General features: G+C 50.9%; 11 protein-coding genes across 11 annotated transcripts; 4 read left to right on the forward strand and 7 right to left on the reverse strand.

The window, feature by feature from the left end:
- Window positions 1-227: 227 nt before the first annotated feature.
- Window positions 228-1,716, forward strand: PC9H_011764 (uncharacterized protein; the record flags this gene model as incomplete). The annotated part of the gene is made up of 3 exons (XM_036781246.1): window positions 228-456; window positions 532-773; window positions 958-1,716. 3 exons carry the CDS (start codon window positions 228-230, stop codon window positions 1,714-1,716), a joined length of 1,230 nt encoding a protein of 409 aa, XP_036627101.1.
- Window positions 1,717-2,256: 540 nt separating this feature from the next.
- PC9H_011765 (uncharacterized protein) lies at window positions 2,257-3,192 on the reverse strand (the record flags this gene model as incomplete). Its single annotated transcript, XM_036781247.1, has 4 exons — window positions 2,257-2,756; window positions 2,805-2,976; window positions 3,049-3,117; window positions 3,169-3,192. The coding sequence occupies 4 exons, from the start codon at window positions 3,190-3,192 to the stop codon at window positions 2,257-2,259; spliced, it is 765 nt and encodes a 254-aa protein (XP_036627102.1).
- A 618-nt stretch (window positions 3,193-3,810) lies between these two features.
- Window positions 3,811-5,127, reverse strand: PC9H_011766 (uncharacterized protein; the record flags this gene model as incomplete). The annotated part of the gene is made up of 2 exons (XM_036781248.1): window positions 3,811-4,070; window positions 4,863-5,127. 2 exons carry the CDS (start codon window positions 5,125-5,127, stop codon window positions 3,811-3,813), a joined length of 525 nt encoding a protein of 174 aa, XP_036627103.1.
- A 1,368-nt stretch (window positions 5,128-6,495) lies between these two features.
- PC9H_011767 (uncharacterized protein) lies at window positions 6,496-7,707 on the reverse strand (the record flags this gene model as incomplete). Its single annotated transcript, XM_036781249.1, has 6 exons — window positions 6,496-6,550; window positions 6,600-6,815; window positions 6,873-7,173; window positions 7,240-7,409; window positions 7,464-7,493; window positions 7,562-7,707. 6 exons carry the CDS (start codon window positions 7,705-7,707, stop codon window positions 6,496-6,498), a joined length of 918 nt encoding a protein of 305 aa, XP_036627104.1.
- A 390-nt stretch (window positions 7,708-8,097) lies between these two features.
- Window positions 8,098-9,891, forward strand: PC9H_011768 (uncharacterized protein; the record flags this gene model as incomplete). The annotated part of the gene is made up of 3 exons (XM_036781250.1): window positions 8,098-8,211; window positions 8,296-8,928; window positions 8,977-9,891. 3 exons carry the CDS (start codon window positions 8,098-8,100, stop codon window positions 9,889-9,891), a joined length of 1,662 nt encoding a protein of 553 aa, XP_036627105.1.
- A 483-nt stretch (window positions 9,892-10,374) lies between these two features.
- PC9H_011769 (uncharacterized protein) lies at window positions 10,375-10,909 on the reverse strand (the record flags this gene model as incomplete). Its single annotated transcript, XM_036781251.1, has 2 exons — window positions 10,375-10,715; window positions 10,789-10,909. 2 exons carry the CDS (start codon window positions 10,907-10,909, stop codon window positions 10,375-10,377), a joined length of 462 nt encoding a protein of 153 aa, XP_036627106.1.
- Window positions 10,910-11,596: 687 nt separating this feature from the next.
- PC9H_011770 (uncharacterized protein) lies at window positions 11,597-12,241 on the forward strand (the record flags this gene model as incomplete). The annotated part of the gene is made up of 4 exons (XM_036781252.1): window positions 11,597-11,633; window positions 11,685-11,759; window positions 11,831-12,096; window positions 12,161-12,241. 4 exons carry the CDS (start codon window positions 11,597-11,599, stop codon window positions 12,239-12,241), a joined length of 459 nt encoding a protein of 152 aa, XP_036627107.1.
- A 38-nt stretch (window positions 12,242-12,279) lies between these two features.
- On the reverse strand, window positions 12,280-14,396 carry PC9H_011771 (uncharacterized protein; the record flags this gene model as incomplete). Its single annotated transcript, XM_036781253.1, has 6 exons — window positions 12,280-12,711; window positions 12,764-13,260; window positions 13,357-13,429; window positions 13,532-13,782; window positions 13,832-13,978; window positions 14,036-14,396. The coding sequence occupies 6 exons, from the start codon at window positions 14,394-14,396 to the stop codon at window positions 12,280-12,282; spliced, it is 1,761 nt and encodes a 586-aa protein (XP_036627108.1).
- A 619-nt stretch (window positions 14,397-15,015) lies between these two features.
- Window positions 15,016-16,256, reverse strand: PC9H_011772 (uncharacterized protein; the record flags this gene model as incomplete). Its single annotated transcript, XM_036781254.1, has 6 exons — window positions 15,016-15,082; window positions 15,134-15,349; window positions 15,402-15,705; window positions 15,774-15,940; window positions 16,011-16,040; window positions 16,108-16,256. The coding sequence occupies 6 exons, from the start codon at window positions 16,254-16,256 to the stop codon at window positions 15,016-15,018; spliced, it is 933 nt and encodes a 310-aa protein (XP_036627109.1).
- Window positions 16,257-16,855: 599 nt separating this feature from the next.
- Window positions 16,856-17,649, forward strand: ARD1_2 (N-terminal acetyltransferase A complex catalytic subunit ard1; the record flags this gene model as incomplete). The annotated part of the gene is made up of 6 exons (XM_036781255.1): window positions 16,856-16,876; window positions 16,994-17,063; window positions 17,120-17,207; window positions 17,260-17,369; window positions 17,420-17,548; window positions 17,600-17,649. The coding sequence occupies 6 exons, from the start codon at window positions 16,856-16,858 to the stop codon at window positions 17,647-17,649; spliced, it is 468 nt and encodes a 155-aa protein (XP_036627110.1).
- Window positions 17,650-18,508: 859 nt separating this feature from the next.
- Window positions 18,509-20,625, reverse strand: PC9H_011774 (uncharacterized protein; the record flags this gene model as incomplete). Its single annotated transcript, XM_036781256.1, has 7 exons — window positions 18,509-18,553; window positions 18,607-18,660; window positions 18,711-18,846; window positions 18,899-19,037; window positions 19,144-19,836; window positions 19,894-20,046; window positions 20,109-20,625. The coding sequence occupies 7 exons, from the start codon at window positions 20,623-20,625 to the stop codon at window positions 18,509-18,511; spliced, it is 1,737 nt and encodes a 578-aa protein (XP_036627111.1).
- Window positions 20,626-21,056: the final 431 nt, after the last annotated feature.

The following is a 21,056-nucleotide window of genomic DNA, read 5'->3' on the forward strand; positions in this document are numbered from 1 at the left end:
GGTGTGCTCCATCCGACCGTGGTTTCCTGACAGATCTGATCACGCATGCCAGCCAATAATAGCAGGAGATTATAATAACTTGAATCTTATACTTCCGGTAACGCTCGGCAGGCGATACGCAGCACGACGGTATTCGTGTTCTCTCCCACCATCTGGCAGGCGTCCGCTTCACGACATCACGATTTAATTGATACGCCGCCAGCCGTTCTCACTCTGGAACCACCACCATGTCGTCCGGCGAGCCCACCCCCGGCAGCAGCTCGAGCTCGTCGCCCATAGCGACGGGGACGACGACGACGACGGGATCGTTCTCGTCCTCATTCTCGCCGCCCCCTGCCTCAACCTTCCCCCCAGACCCTACGCCGTCGCCGACCTTCGGGCCCCCTAACAACAACAACAACAACCCGACGCCCGGAATCGCCACCTCAGCGTCCTTGTACCTCTACACATTCCTCGGTGAGTCTCGTCGTCTCCCGTAATCCCTGACGAGCCGCTCAATATTCAATATTCAATATCGGGCGATCGTGATAGCCACCCTTGTCCTGCTCCTCGGCGTGTCCTCGGCCATCGTCGTGCGATCGCTCGTACTCCGCAGACGGCACCGCCGGATGATAGAGGAGGCCATTCGCAACGGCACATGGGTCCCCCCCGCAGCGGCGTCCTCTCGTCGAGTGGACCTATCCAAAAAGCCGAAGATGTACGAAGCGTGGATCTCGCATGGGAACATCCAGGACAACCGGGCGGTCGAGCACCCCGACTGGGAGGGCATCATGGTGAGTGCCTTCGGATTCAGATTCGGCGTCCTTCCACTTCTACCCCGCCAATGAGACTGCTTGCATGCGCTCGCCGCGTAGTCCCGCTCCTGGCGATCTGCTTACCAACCAACCAGCTCTCCTCCATAAATAACCTCTCCACTTGACTGACTAACAAATCATCCGCTCTTCCATCTATTTCCAGCCCTTCTCCGTCTTGTACACACTCTCAAATAAACCGGCTGCTGGCACTCCGCAGGCTTCCACTTCCATCAACAACAACAGCACCAATAATATTACGCCCCCCACATCAAACGCCGACGCTAGGACAGGCGCGCCCGCCCGTTCACGACTACTATCATCACGATTCTCGCCGCTCAGCCTGTTCAGGCGGCCTGTTGCGCCTGCGGCGTCGCCGTCTGGAGCATCCCCCGCAAGCCCGGCAGGCGATGCTACGACCAATACTGCGGGTGTTGGTAACGCCGCCGGCAATAGCGGCTCGAGCGGCAGCCATGGTAATGAGAAACAACCAGTCGCGCAGGTAGACGGACGGAAGAGCAAGGTGCAGGTTGCAGTCCTGATCGCCATGCCCAATGCTTCGCATTCCAGTTATTATAATACACCCTCGCCCCAGTCGATACCCCCGCTGCCGATATCGGGTGCGTCGTCGACAGGGTCTACACAGGCGCCGCCGCAAACACTTGATCCTCTAGTGTCGACGCCATTAGCAGCGACGCCTCCACCATCATCATCTCTCCCGAATTCAAGTACACATCACGACGATGAAGAGGAGGAGCTCCCGCCTATCGAAGTCGGGGTCGCGCAAGTCAGTATCCTGGGAGAGGACGATGACGAGGAGATGATAGATCGTACATCGAGCGAGGCGAGGGGAGCGAAACGCAGTATAGGGAGTGTGTCGGACCACCACCAGGATTCTGGGTCACGGAGCAGCGACGGCGTATAGCTCCCCCCGCCTCGCGCTCTTACTATACGCATACACGGGACTCTTGGCGAACTGTTCATCTCTGTAATTCTTACTGCGCAACGCCGGGTTGTATTCTACTTTGATTTGTAGGCTATTCTCGATGATCAATCTAACGTTCACGCGCTCGTGCTTGACGGGTATGCCATGAAACGATATGGAAACAAGGATGCGTCTTGTTCTTGCGGTTGATGCAAGGTTGATGGGACTGCGAGACTGGTTTGTATCCCCTGTTACACGACATAGCCCAAACGCGAAGTTCATATAAGTATAAGCCGATGGGGATGGCGATGGGGACACACGGCGCGGTAGGATGTGCTTAACTCCAGGCTGGCGCTCCTTTAGCGGTATGCTTCGCTGCAGTCGTTAGAGTTGTTCATCCAATCAGGGACGAAGGATGAATATTGTAGTAGGCGGAAAGAGAATCTGTCTAGGTAGCTCACTCACATGGGGCATTTTGAGCGGGCACTTCCGTATGAGACCGTATCGGGGCAGAATTGTGATAGTGATACCTGTCTCTTTCTACTCAAGTTTTCTGTTCGCCGCCTCCTTCACCTCCTCTACTTTCTTGTTGGCCGTATGGATCGCCTCACTCACCACCGACTCACCCTTCTTCGCCTGCGTCTCCCCCCAGCCCAGCGTCTCCTTCACCTTCAACCCCGTCGCGCCTTGCACCCACTCCACCGCCCCTTCCACACCTTTGATCACGCCCTCCCTCCCGCTCTGCGTCCCCTCCTTCACCCGTTCCCACGTCATCCGCGAGTGCGCGTTCGCAATCGCATGCTTCTCTGCCAGCGTCGGGAAATACGTCTCCTCTAGTGCGGAGAAGTACGCCGAGAGGTTTGCGGATGTTTTCGGGAGGAAGTGGTTGAGGGAGGCGAGAAGGAAGACCGGCGGGAGGAGGATGCGGGTCGGGAGCCCGCGGTTGCGTGCGAGGATGGAGCCCGTGAGGGTGGAGATGCCGACGTAAAGTAGGGCGGGGGTTAGTGGCTCGTCCGGTGCGATTATTGATTTTACGCGGTCTGTGCTGCGTGAATTAGGGTCCAGCAGAGGTGAAGCTGACTACGTACGCTCGACGGCGTGTTCGACCCCAATCCACTTCGATACAAAGCCCTGCACCTGGGAGTAGGCGTCATGATATGTCTGCGTGACCGCCCTCCGAGCTATCCCGATGTGCTTCTCCAAGGGTGTTGATTCTTCGACAAGTAGGACGTCGGGCGTTCTCAAAGGATAAATGGGCAGCTGGTAAAAGCATACGAATCACAAAGTTCAGTACCGGTCTCTTCTTGGTGAATGAACAACTCAGTTGTGCACCTTTTCTGGCTCCTGCGACGAAGGCGTGGAGATAGCAATACCAGTGGCTGCAGCTAAGGCAACGCGCCGCTAGAATCCATCCATTAGCTTCATAAATTCAGGTGTCAGGGTAGAACTTACCGGGCGCAGTGCTGCACGAAACATTGTGTCGATGATACCAGAACGAGCGCCAGAATGAGGAGTTGTCTTGCAGAGTATTCCCACGAGGAGTCTATCCTACGGAGGGTAAATTTCGGAGGATTGTCTCTTTCATACACGGCTCATTCACGCGACAGGAACTTTGGAGGGATGGACGTACTGGAGTGCGAGTCCAAGACAATGTTATTCTGATCTTTTTATACTTTGTTTAAATCTAAATCTAGCTAGCATTTGTGATGAACTAACTGTCTGTCGCTGGGAAGAAGCTTAACTTGGGGGAAACTGCCACGAAAATAAAACTTTAATATAAGTTTGCCTTTCTTTAATTTTGTTATTTTAGAAATTTAAATTATTAATTTAATTTTTTCCTAGTCCCTTATCCAAAAGATGAGGAAGGTAGTTTTTATTTATATATTTTTATTTAAGTATAAAAAATAATAATTTTTGCATTTAAAAAACACTTATATTAAGATATTTAGTATCTGTTAACCCATTTAAGTAACATCTCAAAAGTCATAGCAAGGTAGCTGTACTGGAAAGTGCTGCTGGAAAATAAAAAATATTGAATTTAACCCCCCTCCTCCTCCGGTATATATTATCTGACAACACTCCAATATGATATAACTAAGAAACACGTTTGTTCCGACTTTTGGTTCTACGTTTCGAAACCTTAACGAGACCTTCAAATAACTTCAAGTCGGCGGATGTGAGTTGACAATATATGTCAGAAATCTCCAAGGTCTCGGTTTCAACGCTGTGTAGCCCCTTCCATACCTTCAGCTGCTCCACAAACTTGGATAACAACCTTGGCTTCTGTATGCGGCTGAAATCGTCTTCGAGAACTATCTTCTTGAGGGATGGGAGGGATATAGGATGCGTAACACCTAGAAGATTAGTTAAGGCCTTCAAACCGCTGGTCCAAACTTCCGTTACACGCGTCAGGTGACGGAGAACATGTTGCAGGGGGGCATATTGAACATGGTCGCTGGCCATTTCGATATCGGAAGAAAAATGAAGGGCCGGTGGATGTGTGATAGGCGGAAAGAGAGTTAAGACTGATTCTTCTGTCCTAAGATTGTAAGGGCAACCTCAAGATGGCCGACAGCGTAGGCCTAGCAGAGGGAGAATCCAAAGAAATGAATAAGACTAACTACAATACATGAGAGAGCTGCTCACCTAGCAGAGGGAGAATCCAAAGAGAACAGGATGGGGATTCTCCATGCTAGGAAGCGAAGTATATACTGTAGTAGCGTGGGAGGAATGAAGGGTAACTGTACAGTACACCAGCCACAGGTACGAACGAATATCACAAGGTACAAGGGGGCATGTGATAATGAAGTGGAAGGGGAATGTACAGGAGTCGTGCCAGCGACCTGGGGAAGTGGGGACAAGGAGTAATGAAGTGGGAAAGGAGGATAGAGGTAGCCCGGACGAGCCCCGAAGTGTATCTACGAGTCCGAGCGAGTCTGAAGTGTCCGAGCGAGTCCGAGGCGAGTCCGAAGCGCGGGAAGACTTCGGAGTCACCGGATGGGGCTCGGATGCGAAGGGAGTGAACGGAAGGGAAGCGGAAAGGTAAGGGGACAAAGGAAAGGAAAGGGAATGAAGGAAAGGGGAAAGGAACGAGGAGGAAGGGGGCGGGACAGGAGGAATAGGAGAAGATAGGAGTGTCCCCTTACAAAGATCCCCCGTGCCAAGAATCACCATGTTGAGGAACGGTGCACGCTTTGCGGTCCCGGTAGCAACACAATTGTCCCATAGTTTGACGCGCGTACCAGAGAAATTGCCGACACACAGTGAGAGTTCAGAATAGGACGCGGGGAAGGTCGGAAGAAGCTTTTCGAAGATAGCGGCCACGATGGGTGTAGCAGTCTCGGCGCTCGCTTTGCCAGAGTGACAGAGATCTATGACTTTGAGCTGCGGTGCCGTGATGCACGCCGCCATTCCTAGATTGCGTATATCGGCGTTGTGGATGCATAACCTCGTCAAGTGGGTAAGTCTCACTGACGACAAAGGTGAGGGCCCATCCAGTGAGGCTAAGGCTTCTGTCAAGGAAAGGTCGGACAGATTGGGGAGAGATGATAATATGGCAAGGAACTCAAAGCCGCTCGGGAGTTGTGATTTATCGAGACTGCCCTCAGCCGTGATGGTGAGGGAGCGCAGAGTGGTAAGAGGTCCCACGGTGGATGTGTAGACGAAGCCACTCAGCTCCAAATATTGTAACACTGGAAAACCGTCGGCGGGAGGCTGGAATCTTTCAATTTCCCCACAATTCCTGAGCGAAAGGCTTTTGAGTTGAGGAGCTCCTTGGGATATGATACGACTCGACCAATCGGCTTCACGGCCCTGGAGGTTGATTGCTTTCAGCCGGTGTAAGTGGTTCGGGACCTTCTGCACGTTTTAGGGAACATTGTCGTCTGAGTAGAGTAGATGCAGTGGCGCAGACTTCGAGCGTTCCAAAAATAGGTCCACGAGGCGGGGCATCGCTGAGCAATATATGAAACTCCATATTCTGGCTGAATGAAGAGCTACTTGGCGCCATAGGCGGCAGACTTGTGTAGCTGAAAGCAGGTCGGAATATGGTTCCACATCATCCTCAATCGTCATAGCGATAAACTCAAAGATAGTGGACAGGACTTCAGGAGGAAGCTTGGACACTGGAAGATATCAGTTGTTCTTGTATTCCTCGAGGCTGCGTATTTCGTCGTTTATCTGCACAACCTGCAGTCTGAGCGATTGTATTTTCATGTCGATTTGTTCTTTGTTCAGCAGGTTACTGAAGCAGAGTGCAGGCTTTTCTCAATGCGCCATGTTGCGTAAGCGCTATTGAAATTACGGGCTAAAAGTGCAGTACACAGAGCTTTAGACGTGCGTACTCAATGTCCCTTTGCTTAAAGAGCTGGAGCTGTTGATGGTTGCGTACTGAAGCTGAGGTGCTGATCATGGCGGCGGCGTCGCGTTGAAGTAGCCACAACACACGTGACGGTCACTGATCCCACCCCTAATGGCATAGGAGTGTTGAACCCAGTGTGACTAACGGGTAAACCAGAGCAGCCTGAGGCCTTTGGAGGCATGAAAGGCGATCACGCTGGCATCAATATTTTGAAAGCCAGGATTACACAGTTCGCACACAGATGTGGAGCAATTTCCAGGCCATAGACGACGGTAGTCAGCCAACTCTCCGTCAGCTAAGGATCATTTATGGTGTTTAATCCCCCTGGGTGTCTCTGCCTTCAAGTTGGTAGTCTTCGTAATTTTTGTCTTCTCACTAGTAAGCGTAGAACCATCGTAATGTTCTCTGCTATTTGGTCTCTAGCGACTAGCGTTATCATCACGACATAGAAAAGCAATGAGGACGTCGAAGTATCTGGTTAAGATGGTTGAGTCCTGAAGTATAAGAAATAGATGTTCCTCACCTCTTAGGTTCCTCAAACATCGGCGTATGTGTACTGTTCTGCATCTCCACCCACTTAACCTGACGAAGTTCTTGGAACCATGGCATAATCGCTTTAGGTTGGGCGACGTCATATGGAGAGCTAATGACCAACACTGGGCAAGTAATTTTGTGTAGTTCGTCGATAAACGACCAATCCTTCAGAATCCCCGACACATGATATATAGAGTGACCGACCCTAATAAATCATGAGCAATTCACCCGTTGTGACCACTGAGGAAGGAATGGAGCGTACAAAACGGAAAATACGGTCAGGTCCTTGTCTACTGAGAGAAAGGATGTCAAGAGGTCTTTTGGCATGGGATCAATTCGGCAGAAGTATCTGGCGTGAAGAGCTTGAATCGCTGCTCGATATTCCGGGGAGGCGAAATCTCCCGCCGCAGCGTGCTTCCGCGCAACCTCACCGATGTCGGGATTGAGGTCCATGATCACTTCGGTCCCCATCGCAAACAAAGGGAACGAGGGGAAAGAGTTGGACACTATCAAGCTCCTCAGGCCAGGCGGGGCCCGAGTAGCAAACAGCGCAGAAACCATGCCTACTCGAGAGTACGAAAGCGGTCAACAGGAGACCATAGAACATAGAACATAGTACAATTATTCACCTCCCCAGGAGTGGCCAAGGAGATCGAAGTCGTCGGAGATACCCAGGTGTTCGAGCAAGTTGTTCAGCTCGTCTACCCATGTCTCGGGTTTCCACAAATCTCTGGGCGCATCGAGTGGCAGATGGGATGATGCTCCACCGCCTAACTGATCATAAAATACCACGGGGATGCTGGTGCAGAAGTAGATAAGATAGATTGTCGGCCACTGGATAGACATCTCTCACCCGAGACGCGAGTTGAGCTCAGTATAGGGTCTATCGAATGGCACGAAAGAATCATTATAAGTTCAAGTCAGTTGTCGAGCGATACCGTCGGAACGTACGACATATAGTGGTGCGTCAACCCTCCCCCTCCGTGTAGACACACAATTGGTCTGCCTACTCCTAATTCGCCTACGACTTTGTACCAGGTTTGATAGATCTGTGTGCCGACATGGAAAGGTGCATATCCAGATTTCTCTGCTGGCATTCTTGGGGTCGTTGGGTGTGAATACTAGCTAATGGGCCCCATCTCGCAGTACTTTGATAGTAGAAATTATTCTTCTACTTTTATAATCTGAAATAGAAACTGGAATTCAGTTTTTGAAAACTGCAAACCCACCAGAGAATGTGAAAGAAAAGTTGAAAGGTAGAAAATAGAAAATAGAACGCAAACTAGAAATGTGAAGGTCTATTGTCCCCCTCTGGGCCGTCTGGGACAATGATTGCAGTCACAGTGTGTCCACTGTGGTCATTGGCCCACCATCCACTGTGGTCTTTGGCCCACCATCCACTGTGGCTTGTGGCCACTACAGAAAATATATAAGAACGGCGGGTGTGGGGTATCACACCTTGGTCAACACCTCCCAACTCCGTCGCCATGCTTGATCTTTCCATCCTTCTGCCTAACAGGTCCCAATGCGGATATCTTGAAAAGGGGTGGGAAGAACATCACCGCTGCCATCTCTCTCTCTCCGTCCGGCGCTGCCAAGGGGTGCGAAATCCAGAACATCGGGGCCGGATATATCAGGCATGTGTCGGCTGAGACCACTTTTGCGGATGGCTGCCGAACTATGAGCTCCTTGAGGCCGACTATGGAGCAACTCTAGAGCCCACGTTCACCAGTCTCTTGAATAACCCTCTGACTCCCAATATCCCTCGCACCGGTACTTTGTCTACCCCTCAGTCAACACCTTCAGCATCAGGGACCATCACTTCCAACTTGGGCGTTAATCTTGAGGTTGATCTAGGTGATCTTGATCTGGCGCTTAACCGACACTCTTCTCCGGCTCCCACAGCTCTCACGGACCTGTCCCCACGCCCAAATGTGCCACGATGGATGCCCAATGGCAAAGGCGGCCTTAAGGAATCGTGCAATGGTCCCCGCTGTCAAAAGTTAGGCAAGGCTGTTCGATTCTGTAGCTCATGCATCAATAAATACTGCCAGAAATGCTGCCACCTACACCAACAACAAAGTAGCAAGATATGTCCAGTTCACAAAATCCCCATTGCATCACCACCCAAGCCGCCAAGTGCTGCCGCCGAGCCTCCCACTACGATCACTCCGGTGAAACTCTCTGTCATGCGCGAGCCGCACTATCAAGCTCTGTCACACGCCCAGGCTCAGCAAAAGCAAGATACCTCACGCTTGATGGATCAGAAGCGAGCCGAGCAGGCTATGGCCCGCACCATCACTGTTTATATATGGAAGGTATGTGCTCGCATTTTCTACGCACCCCTGGTTTCTCATCATGTACAGGATCCGGCGAAGCCTCTCGTTGTCAAGACAGAGGCATACAATTATCCAACATTTGCACTTGATGATTGCAGCTCAACTGTCAAGCGACTCCTTGCGCTTGATCAGCAGGTATATGAGTTGTTCGTTCCCAAGGATAGCAATTGGGTAATTATTGATTCGGCCTCTGTTCGATGTGACATCCGCGATCGCGACAAGATCCTGTATAGGGTCTTTGGGGTTGAAACAGATGATAGTATGGCCGAACAGGTCAACGATCTTTCCTCCGCCAAGCCATTTAGAGGTTTGGCCACTCCAATGTGCACACCATCCCGCAAACATGCCGCAGAGTCTACTCCGGAACTGGGACGTCGCGTGAAACCAAGACTTGACGAGCGGTCACACTTTAGGGCACCTGCGACACCGACACAGAAACCTTCCACAAATTCGGAGACATCTTTATTTTCTTTCGGTGCTACTGACAACGATGATGACGATGTTTTCGCAATACGGCCCCCAGCTGCGGTATTGTTTACCCCCAAAACACTACCCAACCCTGTCTCTGAAGCCCGGAAACCTACGCCGACCAACTCGACCAACACCGCCAATCTCACCCTGGCCCCAAGTTCTGGCCATTCAAACTGGCCGTTGAAAGACTTCAAGATCATGGCCCATGGCTTCACCCAATACGAATCCATCGCTAATTTAACTCACGATGAGAAGTTTCCAAAGGTCTGGCCTCACATCACAAAGAAACCCGCTACCGGTACTTGGAACACAAACTACGCTGCTTGGGTCCACTCCTCGGATATTCTGAGGTCAAAATACTTAGCACAAGAGGATAGTTTGTGGAAAACCTTTCGTCACAATGTGAAAGAGGCTTTTAGTGGCACTATTCCTGGTCTGAGAGTTCCACGGCAAGTGATTATAGTAGAATAGTTATGATTATCCTGTAGGCTACAAGGTCCACATGTGTATACAGTATGTGTTTACGAGAATACATGGTTATCTGCTGTAGAAAACGACCATAATTTGTGTCTGTACTCCGCAATAAGTTGCTGACGGAGATGGAACCACCAGTCCCCGGTGCGATGGTATTTGCCGCGTTGGTGATTGGGAGTAATGTCGATGTGGCGGCGATGTTTGCTCATAATCAAGTAATCAACAGAGCGCATAGGCCTGGATTGTCGTAGGGAGTGAACAGAGTGGCGAGAAACGATGGTACTGATGGGGAGCAATGGGGAGACCTTCAAGTTGCTGATTTGTTGTTTTCCAGACGATGTGAGCGACGCTGAGGGCTGCACCTGCGCAAGCTGCTCAAAGATCTCCCGCACCCCCTACCCCGTCTTCGCAGACGTGTAGCACAGCTTCGGGCTGTGCAATGGACCCAGGGGATGTGTGGAGGGACGGCCAAGCAACGTGTTATCCTGCGTCGTCGTCGCGCGCTGGCCCCGCGCAAACATGTTCGGCGTGATCGTCGTGCCGCTGTCTGAGCTGGCGTTCGACGGGGAGAACGCCGTGTTCATCCTTGATCGCGTGGAGTTGGGGCTCGTCGCATGCAAGCGACGTGTTATCCCGCGTTGTCGTCGACATCGAGAGTGTCAATGTGCCGCGCTGGCCCTGCGCAAACATGTTCGGCGTGATCGCCGTGCCGCCGTCTGAGCTGGCGTTCGACGGGGAGAACACCATGTTCATCCTTGATCGCGTGGAATTGGGGCTCGTCGCGCGCAGCGGAAGGGTTACAGCTGCCTTGTCGTCTCTTCCTCACACTGCCTACAGTGGATCCTCTCCGGTGAGTCTCATCATGGGCATTACTATCCTGAGACATGTACTCACCTTTTACCACTAGCTCTCCTGCCTCCTCCTCCTCGTTGATATCTATGGGCGTTGCAGTGGGTGACAAGGCTGTATCGACAACTCGTCGAGCTTGTGCGCTCATCCACCGGTTGGCGAGCATTGTAAGCGTTGGGGATCTTGGCATTTGAGTGCGAAGTGCGGAGTGTACGCTGAGTGAGTGAGTGAGAGAGGCTGAGAGCAGAGAGATGAGACGGCGCAACCGTCAACGGGATCATGTGACGTGGTGGTATATTTAGTACCGAGAAAGTACCCTGGACTTCCACCCTTCAGTCAGTACCCCAGACGCTCGGCCTCTGCAGTGGGAGCACCCGTCATAACTGGGCGAAAGCTTGGGTGGATTCTTCTTCTCTGAACCCTTCGTCCTTCTACAGTCTCTAGTCTCAGCACTCCATACTCTGAGCTCAGCTGTCATCTCAAACGCGCTGTCTCTCACGTTGTTGTGAGTCCAGCGTCTTTCACATCTCGTACCCCGAAATACTTAAACTCCGAGAGATTAGGACCACACGAAGGCTGTCACACTGACCTTGCCTGGACTCGCCGGTGAAGAACACACCTGTGACGTGCAACTGTCAGAACGGCGTCTGCGGTGCGAAAGGCGATTGTGCGGAAGGCGGACAACGGTACTGCGTGCGCGATTTAACGCGAGAACCGTTTAACACGAGAACGAGCGGAAACACCGCAGACTCTCGCTCACATATGCCATGCAGTGATGTTTTCAGTCTACGGACGTCCAGCAACCAGGACTTTTTGTCCATGACTTGTCCGTCGCTGTGCATGACGACGAACTATGTTGACAGCGAACGGGTGGGGTGTCGAGCACAGAGGTAGGCCAAGCTGTCACTACGACCGTGTAATTTGCTCAGCCTCATGTACAGGGATCGCCGACAATGTCCGCCGCTCGTCCAATACGGGTTTCACGCCCCGTGAGCTCGGTGATGTTCTGGATCAACGTAAGCGGCCTGGGATGTTGTCGAGCATGCTCTCAAGACACCGATTAAACTCACCCCAATACCTCCCTCAGACGTGCACTCCAACGCGCATTGCGCCACCGTCGACATTGATGCCTCGAGTGGCCGGGATACGATGTCAGCATCGTCAGGTGCATCGTTGCTGGCGTCACTTGCTAACGCCAGCGAGATGGCGGTGGACGTTCAATTCGTGCACGACGAGTCAACGGTCGAGATGTGCCGTGGACAACTCCGGGAGACTGAACGACGGGAATTCCAAGCGCACGACGAGGGTTGTCCTGAGCGCAAGTGCAAGATGCCGCTGAGTGAGACCGTCAGTGTGAGTGAATGGATTTGTGCCCGCAGACCGAGTGAACCCGCGACTGATTGAGTTCCAATGACAGAAACAGAAGGACGGACCGTCCACCGACCACCGACTCGTACACGCAGCAACACATCTAGACAAAGCAATGTGCAGTATATGAGAGGGGACATGGCAATTGGCAAAATACATTCTTTCAATCTATGCTACTACATATTGAGGAATACAATATGGCACCTTGCCTTCATTTCGGAGTCGACGTATCAGCAATTGGTTGCGACGTTTGATCATTTCATCCAGGAAGAACTCGTAGCGATGTGGGAGCATCTCACGAACAATCACAATATAACCTCCCATCCATACATTGGTTTGTTCAGCAACTGACGAATTGAATTTCCAGCTGCCATCATCATTAACCAATTCCGGCCATTGTGCTGGGTTACAGTGTCGCTGGCAGAAGTCGTCGGAGAGTTTGTGCTTGCTCGAAAAATGGAATACATCAACTGGAAGCAAGGTGCCTTGGAAGTAAGTATCACGTTGCTTTTGAAGATGAGCTTGTAGGCTACAGTTGTTGTCGAAGAAGATAACATCTGGTAGATCTTGTGGCATCTGGTAGATAGACTTCAAGGCATCCTTAAGAGATGTGTCAATTGCCCACTCCTCAATCGGACAACACGGCAAGTACCTTCACACCAGAAATGGCCTCAGCACCAAACATAGTTGCTCGGCCTGTGATCACTCCACAGCAAGCTACTACAAGCTGCTCATTGTGAGTTCGACGACGCCCAAACCGTGCCTTCACTGTCTGATTGCCGGCATCGGACTTGTGGACTGGATCCATGGGAAGGTCTTGACCGTCTGCAATTGTCTCCGTATCTAGTGGCGCCACAGAGTCTTCAAGATGTGCTATATTATGCCGCTCGAGTCGCTTTCGCAACTGAAAGAAGCCTTTTCCTTTGGCCTTGTGATGACTCTCTGCTTGTCGGTGTGCAGGCTCGGAGCAAGTCTGGAATGTTTGTTCAGCAGGTCGGTCGCAATCAACAAAGACACACTGCTGTTTAAGTTTCTCGTGAAACTTGCAAAAATGGGCTCGATTGGTGGGTAAGGGTTGTGTGCAGTTATGAACCTTGCAACATGGCCGACCAAGAGTGATACCGTCTGTAACAACAGCACGGAAGGAGTCTAATTAATTAGAATGCATCAGCCCTGTGAAGTGTAACACATAGAATTGAAGTATACATGGTCTCATGTTATCACCTCTTGAAAGAGGCTTCTCACAGGTCATACAAGCATGCATCCGTTGTGGTTGGCCATGAATAATATACTCATCGTTGCGGGCCTCCATCACTTCCTTGAGTCTGGTGTCATTGTCTGTATTGGCGCGCAACACGAGTGGTCGATGTTGTTCGGCCGATTCGCGATGAAGTGCATTATATGTGAAAGCCCTTGAGACTTGTTCCGATGTAAGGACCAACGAAGAAGGTGGGTTGCCATCAGCCACTCCTGATAGTGCCGTGTTGAATATGTGGCTACAATTCTGCGATGATACCCATGCAAAGAGCATGCAAAAGGTAAATAGTTCGCACAGATCGGCTGAGACAAGGGCATGCTCCTTGATTTGAATGATCTCTGGTACTTGCGGTGAGTAGTAGTGATGCATGGAGCCATGTGTGTAGTATGTTGGATAGAATCTAGCCGTACATGCTAATGAATATGCATTAGGATAGTGGTACACGTGTAGGGATGGATCTACCTTGACAACCAATTGAAGTCATGTATGCGTGCTGACTGCCATGGCGTACCGAGAAGTAGGTGACACGATACCGGGAGAGTTTTGAGTACTTGAGGGGCATCTTACAGAGCGTACACAATGATACTGGTGGGTAAAACATGAAGGCCGCTTCAAGAGCTCAGCGCATTTATTAGCTGAATTAATCAGAATTTCAAAGACACATACCTAGTTGTTCTCGACCTGGGAGTTCTGGTGCATCACCATATTTGCTAATGAGCTGGATGTCTTGCTCGCACAGTGGCATTGAAATATCCAAGTCCCAAATAGTGTCCTTGAATACTGACCATAGGAGCACTACATGTGCCTCAGGAAACCCGATAATAAGCATCAAGAGGCATTGGATATAGAGTGGCAGAAACGAAGGAGGCGCAAGAGAACCATGGGGAATGTGCAGCGCGATCTCGGACTTGATGTGGTGCGTGATTTGTATGAAACGGAGGACATCGATGATCGTCATGGAGTCGAGAAGGCACTCGCTACTGCTGAGTGTTTGCATGCGCGCCAACAATGAGCTTAGTGAGTGCATGCTGGAGGGGAGAATGCCAATGGGCGATGGGGAGTCGCAGTATGAGAACACCCTCTTTATATGTCTGCCGTTCAGTGGCCCGCGCATATGCCACACATTGTTCCACTTGCTCATTGGGGCCACCCGTTGTTGTGCCAGGCCATTTTACCCACCGATTGGTGACCTATATGGCCATCATCTATTGTTCTATGTGGATCAAACGTCAATAAAGGCCATTTTCTACTTTATTTCAACTATTCTATTTTCTCTAAACCAAAATAAACTGCGAGACCCTGACTTTCACTTTTCGTGTGGCGTTTCTATTTCTATTTCTATTTCTACCTTTTATCTGCAAGAATAATTTATGGTGTCGATGTCCTCCCATCTCGACGATCTTATACATGTCGTACCGTGTGATAGCTCTCAACCTAGAGCAGGAGTGGGAGACCGGTAGATCACATATACCTTCTTACATGCCCACCGTGTCAAACGTGTGTCGGAAAAGGGCAGGGACATGAGCCCGCTCTTGCAGTCACGGAAAACCATATCTGCAGCACTGGATAGATTCCCGTCCAGTTAACGTGCGGAACTAACCGCTCAATTGAGCTAAGTATACGGTACAGTGAAGCGGTGGGGTTGATTATGATGGCTCGACCTGACAGCCTCCTTCGTCGCGATTTAAGAACGCTACTAGGACATCAAAATATCTATACAAGTCCATCAGCTTTATGAAACGGTAGAACACACGCGGACATCACCTCTCAGGTTCCTCAAACATCGGCATATGGGTGCTATTCTGCAGCTCTACCCACTTCACCTTGGGGACACCTTGGAACCATGGGGTGATCGCACTAGGCTGCACGAAGTCATGCGGAGAACTGATGAGTAACAGGGGACAAGAAATCTTGTTTAGTTTGTTGATAATGGACCAGGTCTTTATGTTCCCGATTATGTGATATACCGAGGGACCGACCCTGGTCAACGATGAATGTCGACGACGCGATCAAAGGTACGGGACACACGCACATGGTAGAGAACACTGTCGGGTCCTTGGACACCGAAGTGAGGGACGTCATGAGATCTTCAGGTATGGGATGGGCTCGGCAGAAATGTTGAGCGTGGATGGACTGCGCAGCTAATCGATATTCTGGGTCGGTGAAAGTTCCTGCCTCAGCATGCTTCCGCATTTTTGCAGCAGCGTCGGGATATCGATCGATCAATGCTTCTGTCGCTTCCTTTAATAAAGGGATCGACGCCGGGGAGTTGGATACTATCAAGCTCTTTAGGCCAGGGGTCGTCTGCGTTGATGCGAAATGCGCCGCAAGCATGCCTGTGCAGAAAGGGAGTGATTAGTGGACATCGATGATCACTGTTGAAGAGAGAAGTATGAGTGCCCACCTCCCCAAGAGTTTCCAAGGAGGTCAAAGCCATCGGAGATACCCAGATATAGGAGGAGATTGTTAAGCTCGTCCACCCATAGATCGGGCTTCCAGAAGTCTTTAGGCGCGTCCGGGAGGTGAGTTGATTCGCCGTTCCCCAACTGGTCATAGAAAACGACGGGAACGCTGATGCAAGACCCACGTCAGGTGTGCGACAGATCTTCGCAGACACGGACAATGAGATCTTAATCCTCACCCAAGGCGCGAGTTGAGCGCGACATGTGGTCTACGAGGGATAGTGCAGGTAGATGGTGAGCTTATGATCGGATAACTTGATGCGGCATGAAACATACAACATGTAGTGATGTGTCATTCCTCCCCCTCCATGCAGACACACGATCGGTCTACGTCCGGCTCCCAGCTCGCCCACAACCTTGTACCAAGTTTGGTACGTCTCTGTCCCAACGCGAAACGGTGCGTATCCCGATTTCTCTACGGTCATGGATATGATGCGAACGCCAACTGATCGTGAGTGTCAACTGATTCCAAACTCAAGCTCAGAGTTTTATATCGCGCCCTATCGTCTGATGAGATAAATATACTGGGTGCGCTTTTTTGACACGGCCACCGTGTCAAACCTAGGTCAAAACGGGCAATGGCATGTGGCCACTGACCAAAGCTACAATGTGCGGAGTGATATGACTGGTTGCGGGGTTTAGCATGCAGGATTGAGTTGAACCAGAAGGAACATTTCAGAGCTGCTTCGGTGGATTTAATTCCCGAGCCCAAATGTCATAGTGACCGAGCAGAGTCAAGGCCTTCTAGGACTCAGAGGGCGCGGGTATCCCCACCTTAAGCTCTTTTAACAAAGGGAACGCCACAGTTGGCAGGATATTGTGCTGCCATCCGTCTTAGTACGGCAATGGCTGTAGAACTTGAAGCTTTGAAGCTTGAAGCGACGAGTATCCGAGGTTGAACCGTGGGAAACAACGAGATGGTGATGGTTCGAGTTCAAGACCTCGGTCCGAATTCTCCCAAGCCTCGGCTCGTACTACAAACCTTAGAATAGTGGAGCTAATAGTGGCTCCTCGCCTCGCCACCATGAATATTCGACTTGCCAGGGTGAGTTTCGTGGAGGACTACAACGCAAAGGATCGCTACTAATGCTACTACTCACAAGGTCAGGCAGGATATCGCATTCATCGTGCCAAACACCTTAAGTTGACACTTGCACCGTAGATGGACGATTTGCCTGGTATGCAAGCGACAAATCTCCAAAATCTACCTGAAAACTACTTGATGAAATTCTGTAGGTCCCTCCATTCACTTCACTGCATGCAACTCAACATACGATCAATGCATCAGGGATATATCATGCTGCAACATGGCCTCAAATTTCTTTCGTCGCAGAGGACCACAAAGGTCGCATCGTCGGCTACGTGCTCGCGAAAATGTGCGGATTCATATACAACTGGGCCCAGGTGCTTATCGTCCCTTCGCCATAGAGACGACGAATCCGCCGATAAGGGGGAGGTGCATGGCCACGTTAACTCTATTTCAGTGTTGCGATCATATCGGCGGCTGGGTCTGGCGAAGAAACTGATGCTTTTGTCTCGTGAGCAATCAACCGTATGGCACCGCCCTGGGTGTTAATGAGACCTTTAGAAGAGGCTATGGTGGATGTATATAAAGCATCTTTCGTGTCGCTTCACGTACGCAAGTCCAACAAGGCGGCAATAGGCCTGTATAGAGATAGCCTAGGGTTTGAGGTTGTTTCGGTGGAGCAAAAATATTGTGGGTCCGCTTATCGCAGGCTGAGGAGTGGTGGCTGATACACTCTTCCAGACGGCGACGGAGAAGATGCGCTGAATATGCGTCTCACTATGAAACGTTAATCGTAGAGGTATCTCGGAATCTCAATAGATGCTTCCTTTCATAGTTCGTCGATGGACTGTCCTCGGCGACGCCCGGGTTCGTGAATTAAGGCGCGCCAATCATTGAACGTACAAACGTATGGATTATACCCCACGCCAGCAGCCTTCAATCAGCGCCTGGCTATGTGGTACAGCTTTCATAGCCCAAGCGTAAGGGACCGGGATGGAAGCCTTAAACTGCGTCGACTTTTTCCCAGAGCCTTTATTCTACGATGCCATTGACGATGACTAAAAGTCATTATCCCGCTCATGGTTCAGCGAAGGGAAACTCGTCTTCAAGAGATGGCTTCCCAGTGTCCCCCTAAGCCCCCCGCCCCACATCACGATGGGAAGAAACCATCACAACAGTCTACTTTGTATCCCCCAAGTAAATATAGCTGCCTTCATCTGAACAGATGATCTTACCGACTTCCGATGTAGCAAAGCCCTGTGATCCTGTATGATCAAGACTCCTACGTATGACTGGCTCACACAACTAACGGACTTGCCGGTTTTCTGTCATTCCACCCGCCGTCCCAGTATATGTACGTCTCCCTCACCGATGTATTCTGTCTGAACTTACACTAGGGGTTTCGCTTAGGAGGCACCGTGCCCTTACGTATGTTCGTCTCATCCGAGTTAGTGATCTATGAGCTTACCACAAGGACTTAGGGCGATGTAGAGGAAGACAGGTCCGAGTCTAGCAGACAGAGGCTTCAGGAAAGGTTGATCAATGCATCCAACGCCGCGATTAGCAGGAATTCCACGTAAGACACAACGACACGAGGTGAAACAGTGATGTTCACGACTAAAACACCTAGCAGCCCGTACGAACTGAAATTTACGCTTGGATTAAACCAAGTTGTATGGCCTTGAGCTCCAGTGCCTGCAAATATATCGGTATCAGCAGTAATCGGGGTTGACAGCGCGCACGCATACCAGCCTCTTTGAATAAAATCTGGAATATACAAAATCGCCTGCTGCGAACCATAACTGCCAGAGAATCAGAGGATGCAAGAGAGACGGAAAGGAAGGTAACGAACACCAGGATGTCCGGAACGGCGAAAAGAGGACCTGAACTCTCCTTCTTCGTCTAGCCCATATACGGGCCCTGTTTTGTCGATGACCTCATCGCCGAAGAGTTCTCGCATCGTCTCTCTAATGTTCTCGTACCCAGTCCTGCCAAAGAGCGTCATCCTAGAAATCCGGGACGCGTTGTGAATAGGCTTACGCAAGGATAACAACATCAGCTTCGAGAGTAGAACCATCCGTAAAGTGGACTAAGTCGCTCGACAATCGGGCGATTTCTACTCCTTGCTTGACTTTGACTTTCCCATCTATGATGAGCTGCGAACAGCCAACATCCAACCCTGATAACTGGATTAGAAAACATCGCTAGAACAGGATAGAACCAGGCATACAGTAACCTAGAAAACGGATCGATCAACCGTCGCGATGGTCTCAAGAATTGTGTACACTTACCGCCCAGTCGCTGGTGTACCAAGCTGGGAAGCCCAGCGCCATCTACACCCATGTTTAATTTCAGTCCCGCCTTTCTCAAACCTTCATGCATGTCTTTATGGTCCTCCCAGACCTTCTGCTCATCTTGAGACAGAAGTTTCTTCACCATCCCAAATGGAAGCGATTCATTCTTGAAATCAGCAACCTCGGCCGGCACGCCTTCGGGGAATCTCATGTCGAGGCCAACGTGCGCGCTTGCGGCAGACACAACACACGATGAACTCCGCTGAACCATGGTGACAGAGGCGGCTCCATGGAAGACTAGATCCTGACAAATGTCCGCAGATGTATTCCCCGCGCCGACAACGACAACCTTCCGGCCTTCAAAGGGCTTCGCTCCATGGAAGTCTGCGTTGTGAAAGATAGTTCCTTTGAAGTCGTCCCGCCCTTCGATGGTGGGGATGCGGGGTGCACCTAGCGTTCCTGTGGCTACTACGATGTGAGTTGGGTTGAGTTCGACGATTTTCCCATCACGGGCGACTTTAACGTGCCAGGTCTTCGTCAGGGGATCATATTTTGGCTGGGGGAGAGGTTGCGAATTATTCCAGACCACCAAATCCTGGGTAACAGCGTATTGCTCCAACCAATCGGCAAGTTTGTCCTTTGGTGTGAATCTAGGCCATGTGCTTGGGAAGGGTTGATAAAGCACTGAAGAACAACATCAGAAACACAATCGGACTTGTGTGTTGCAAATATAATGCATACTTTGGTGTTGGTTGCGAGGGGTATGCAAGGTCAAAGTTGGATATCTGTTCCGCCACACATCACCTACACGAGCCGTCCTCTCCAGTACGATCGCAGGTAGGTTCATTTGCTTGAAGCGCGCTGCGACTATCAAGCCGGCCTGCCCCCCGCCGACTGGGTATCGACGAATTGTCAGTCTACAGAGGTAGCTAGACGAACGGAGCGGAACGTCTTACTGATAAGTACATGTGGGTGTTCCTCGACGTAGTCGCGGCGGGAATTCTTCACCGACTCCCACGCCAAAGTATGCCCGCCATAGACACCCAATTCATATCTTTCTTCTTCGTGGCCCTTCAAATCCATCATTTCCGTAGATACGGAAATAGCTCTCCATTCCCCCGAATCTTGTGCCTGGGTGAGGCGAATGTAACCACGACCGTGTGCAATGTCTGTCTGAAAGGTGAAACCAAATCCCACCCCATGATGCGCAGCCGTCACTGGGCCTAAGTACGGCCCAACATGGGGGCGCTCGTCGAGCTTGATATCCCGGATATTGGGCGTCGTCAACGTATCGCGTAAGTAGGCCCTGATCTTGTCGTGGCCTTCCAGCGAGCGATTGTCCCAGGTGAAGATAAGGATGTCCCGAAGCCATCCGTCGGGCTGGAAGTAGGAGACAACGTCATCTACGTTACCGGCGTAGACGTGCTCGGCGAAGTTATTCAGCCAGTGACTGGCTATCTGCTTAGCTTCCATGATTCGGGCAATCGTGGGTGGGGGAGCAATCGAATGGAACGCCACGGTACGCCCCGTTTATAAACGCACTGCGACAATATGCCGATAACTATGACACACCGTGGTGTGAGTTAGTGCTACCACCGTGTGATACTCCCGCGCCATGCCCTATCGGCAACCAGCCTGGGTGCCAGTGGCGAGCCGTGGCATGCAGGCGTCCAAAATCCTCCTAAAGATATGAGCATCGAGCCTAAAGGCCTAACCGTTGAGTCAAACTGTAATTGAGGAACGAGGTTAGCACACGAATATTCAACAGGTCGCACATTCACGTTACTTACTTATTGGTAGTGCGTGGAACTAGAACATATGGTTGTTGGTCACCTGTCCACTAGTTTAACAAAGATATCCAAATGAAGAAGTCTTCTGGATGTAGCGTCGAGCGCGCCGCCGAG

Source organism: Pleurotus ostreatus (genome assembly GCF_014466165.1).
Source record: "Pleurotus ostreatus strain PC9 chromosome Unknown scaffold_9, whole genome shotgun sequence".
Lineage (NCBI taxonomy): Eukaryota > Fungi > Basidiomycota > Agaricomycetes > Agaricales > Pleurotaceae > Pleurotus > Pleurotus ostreatus.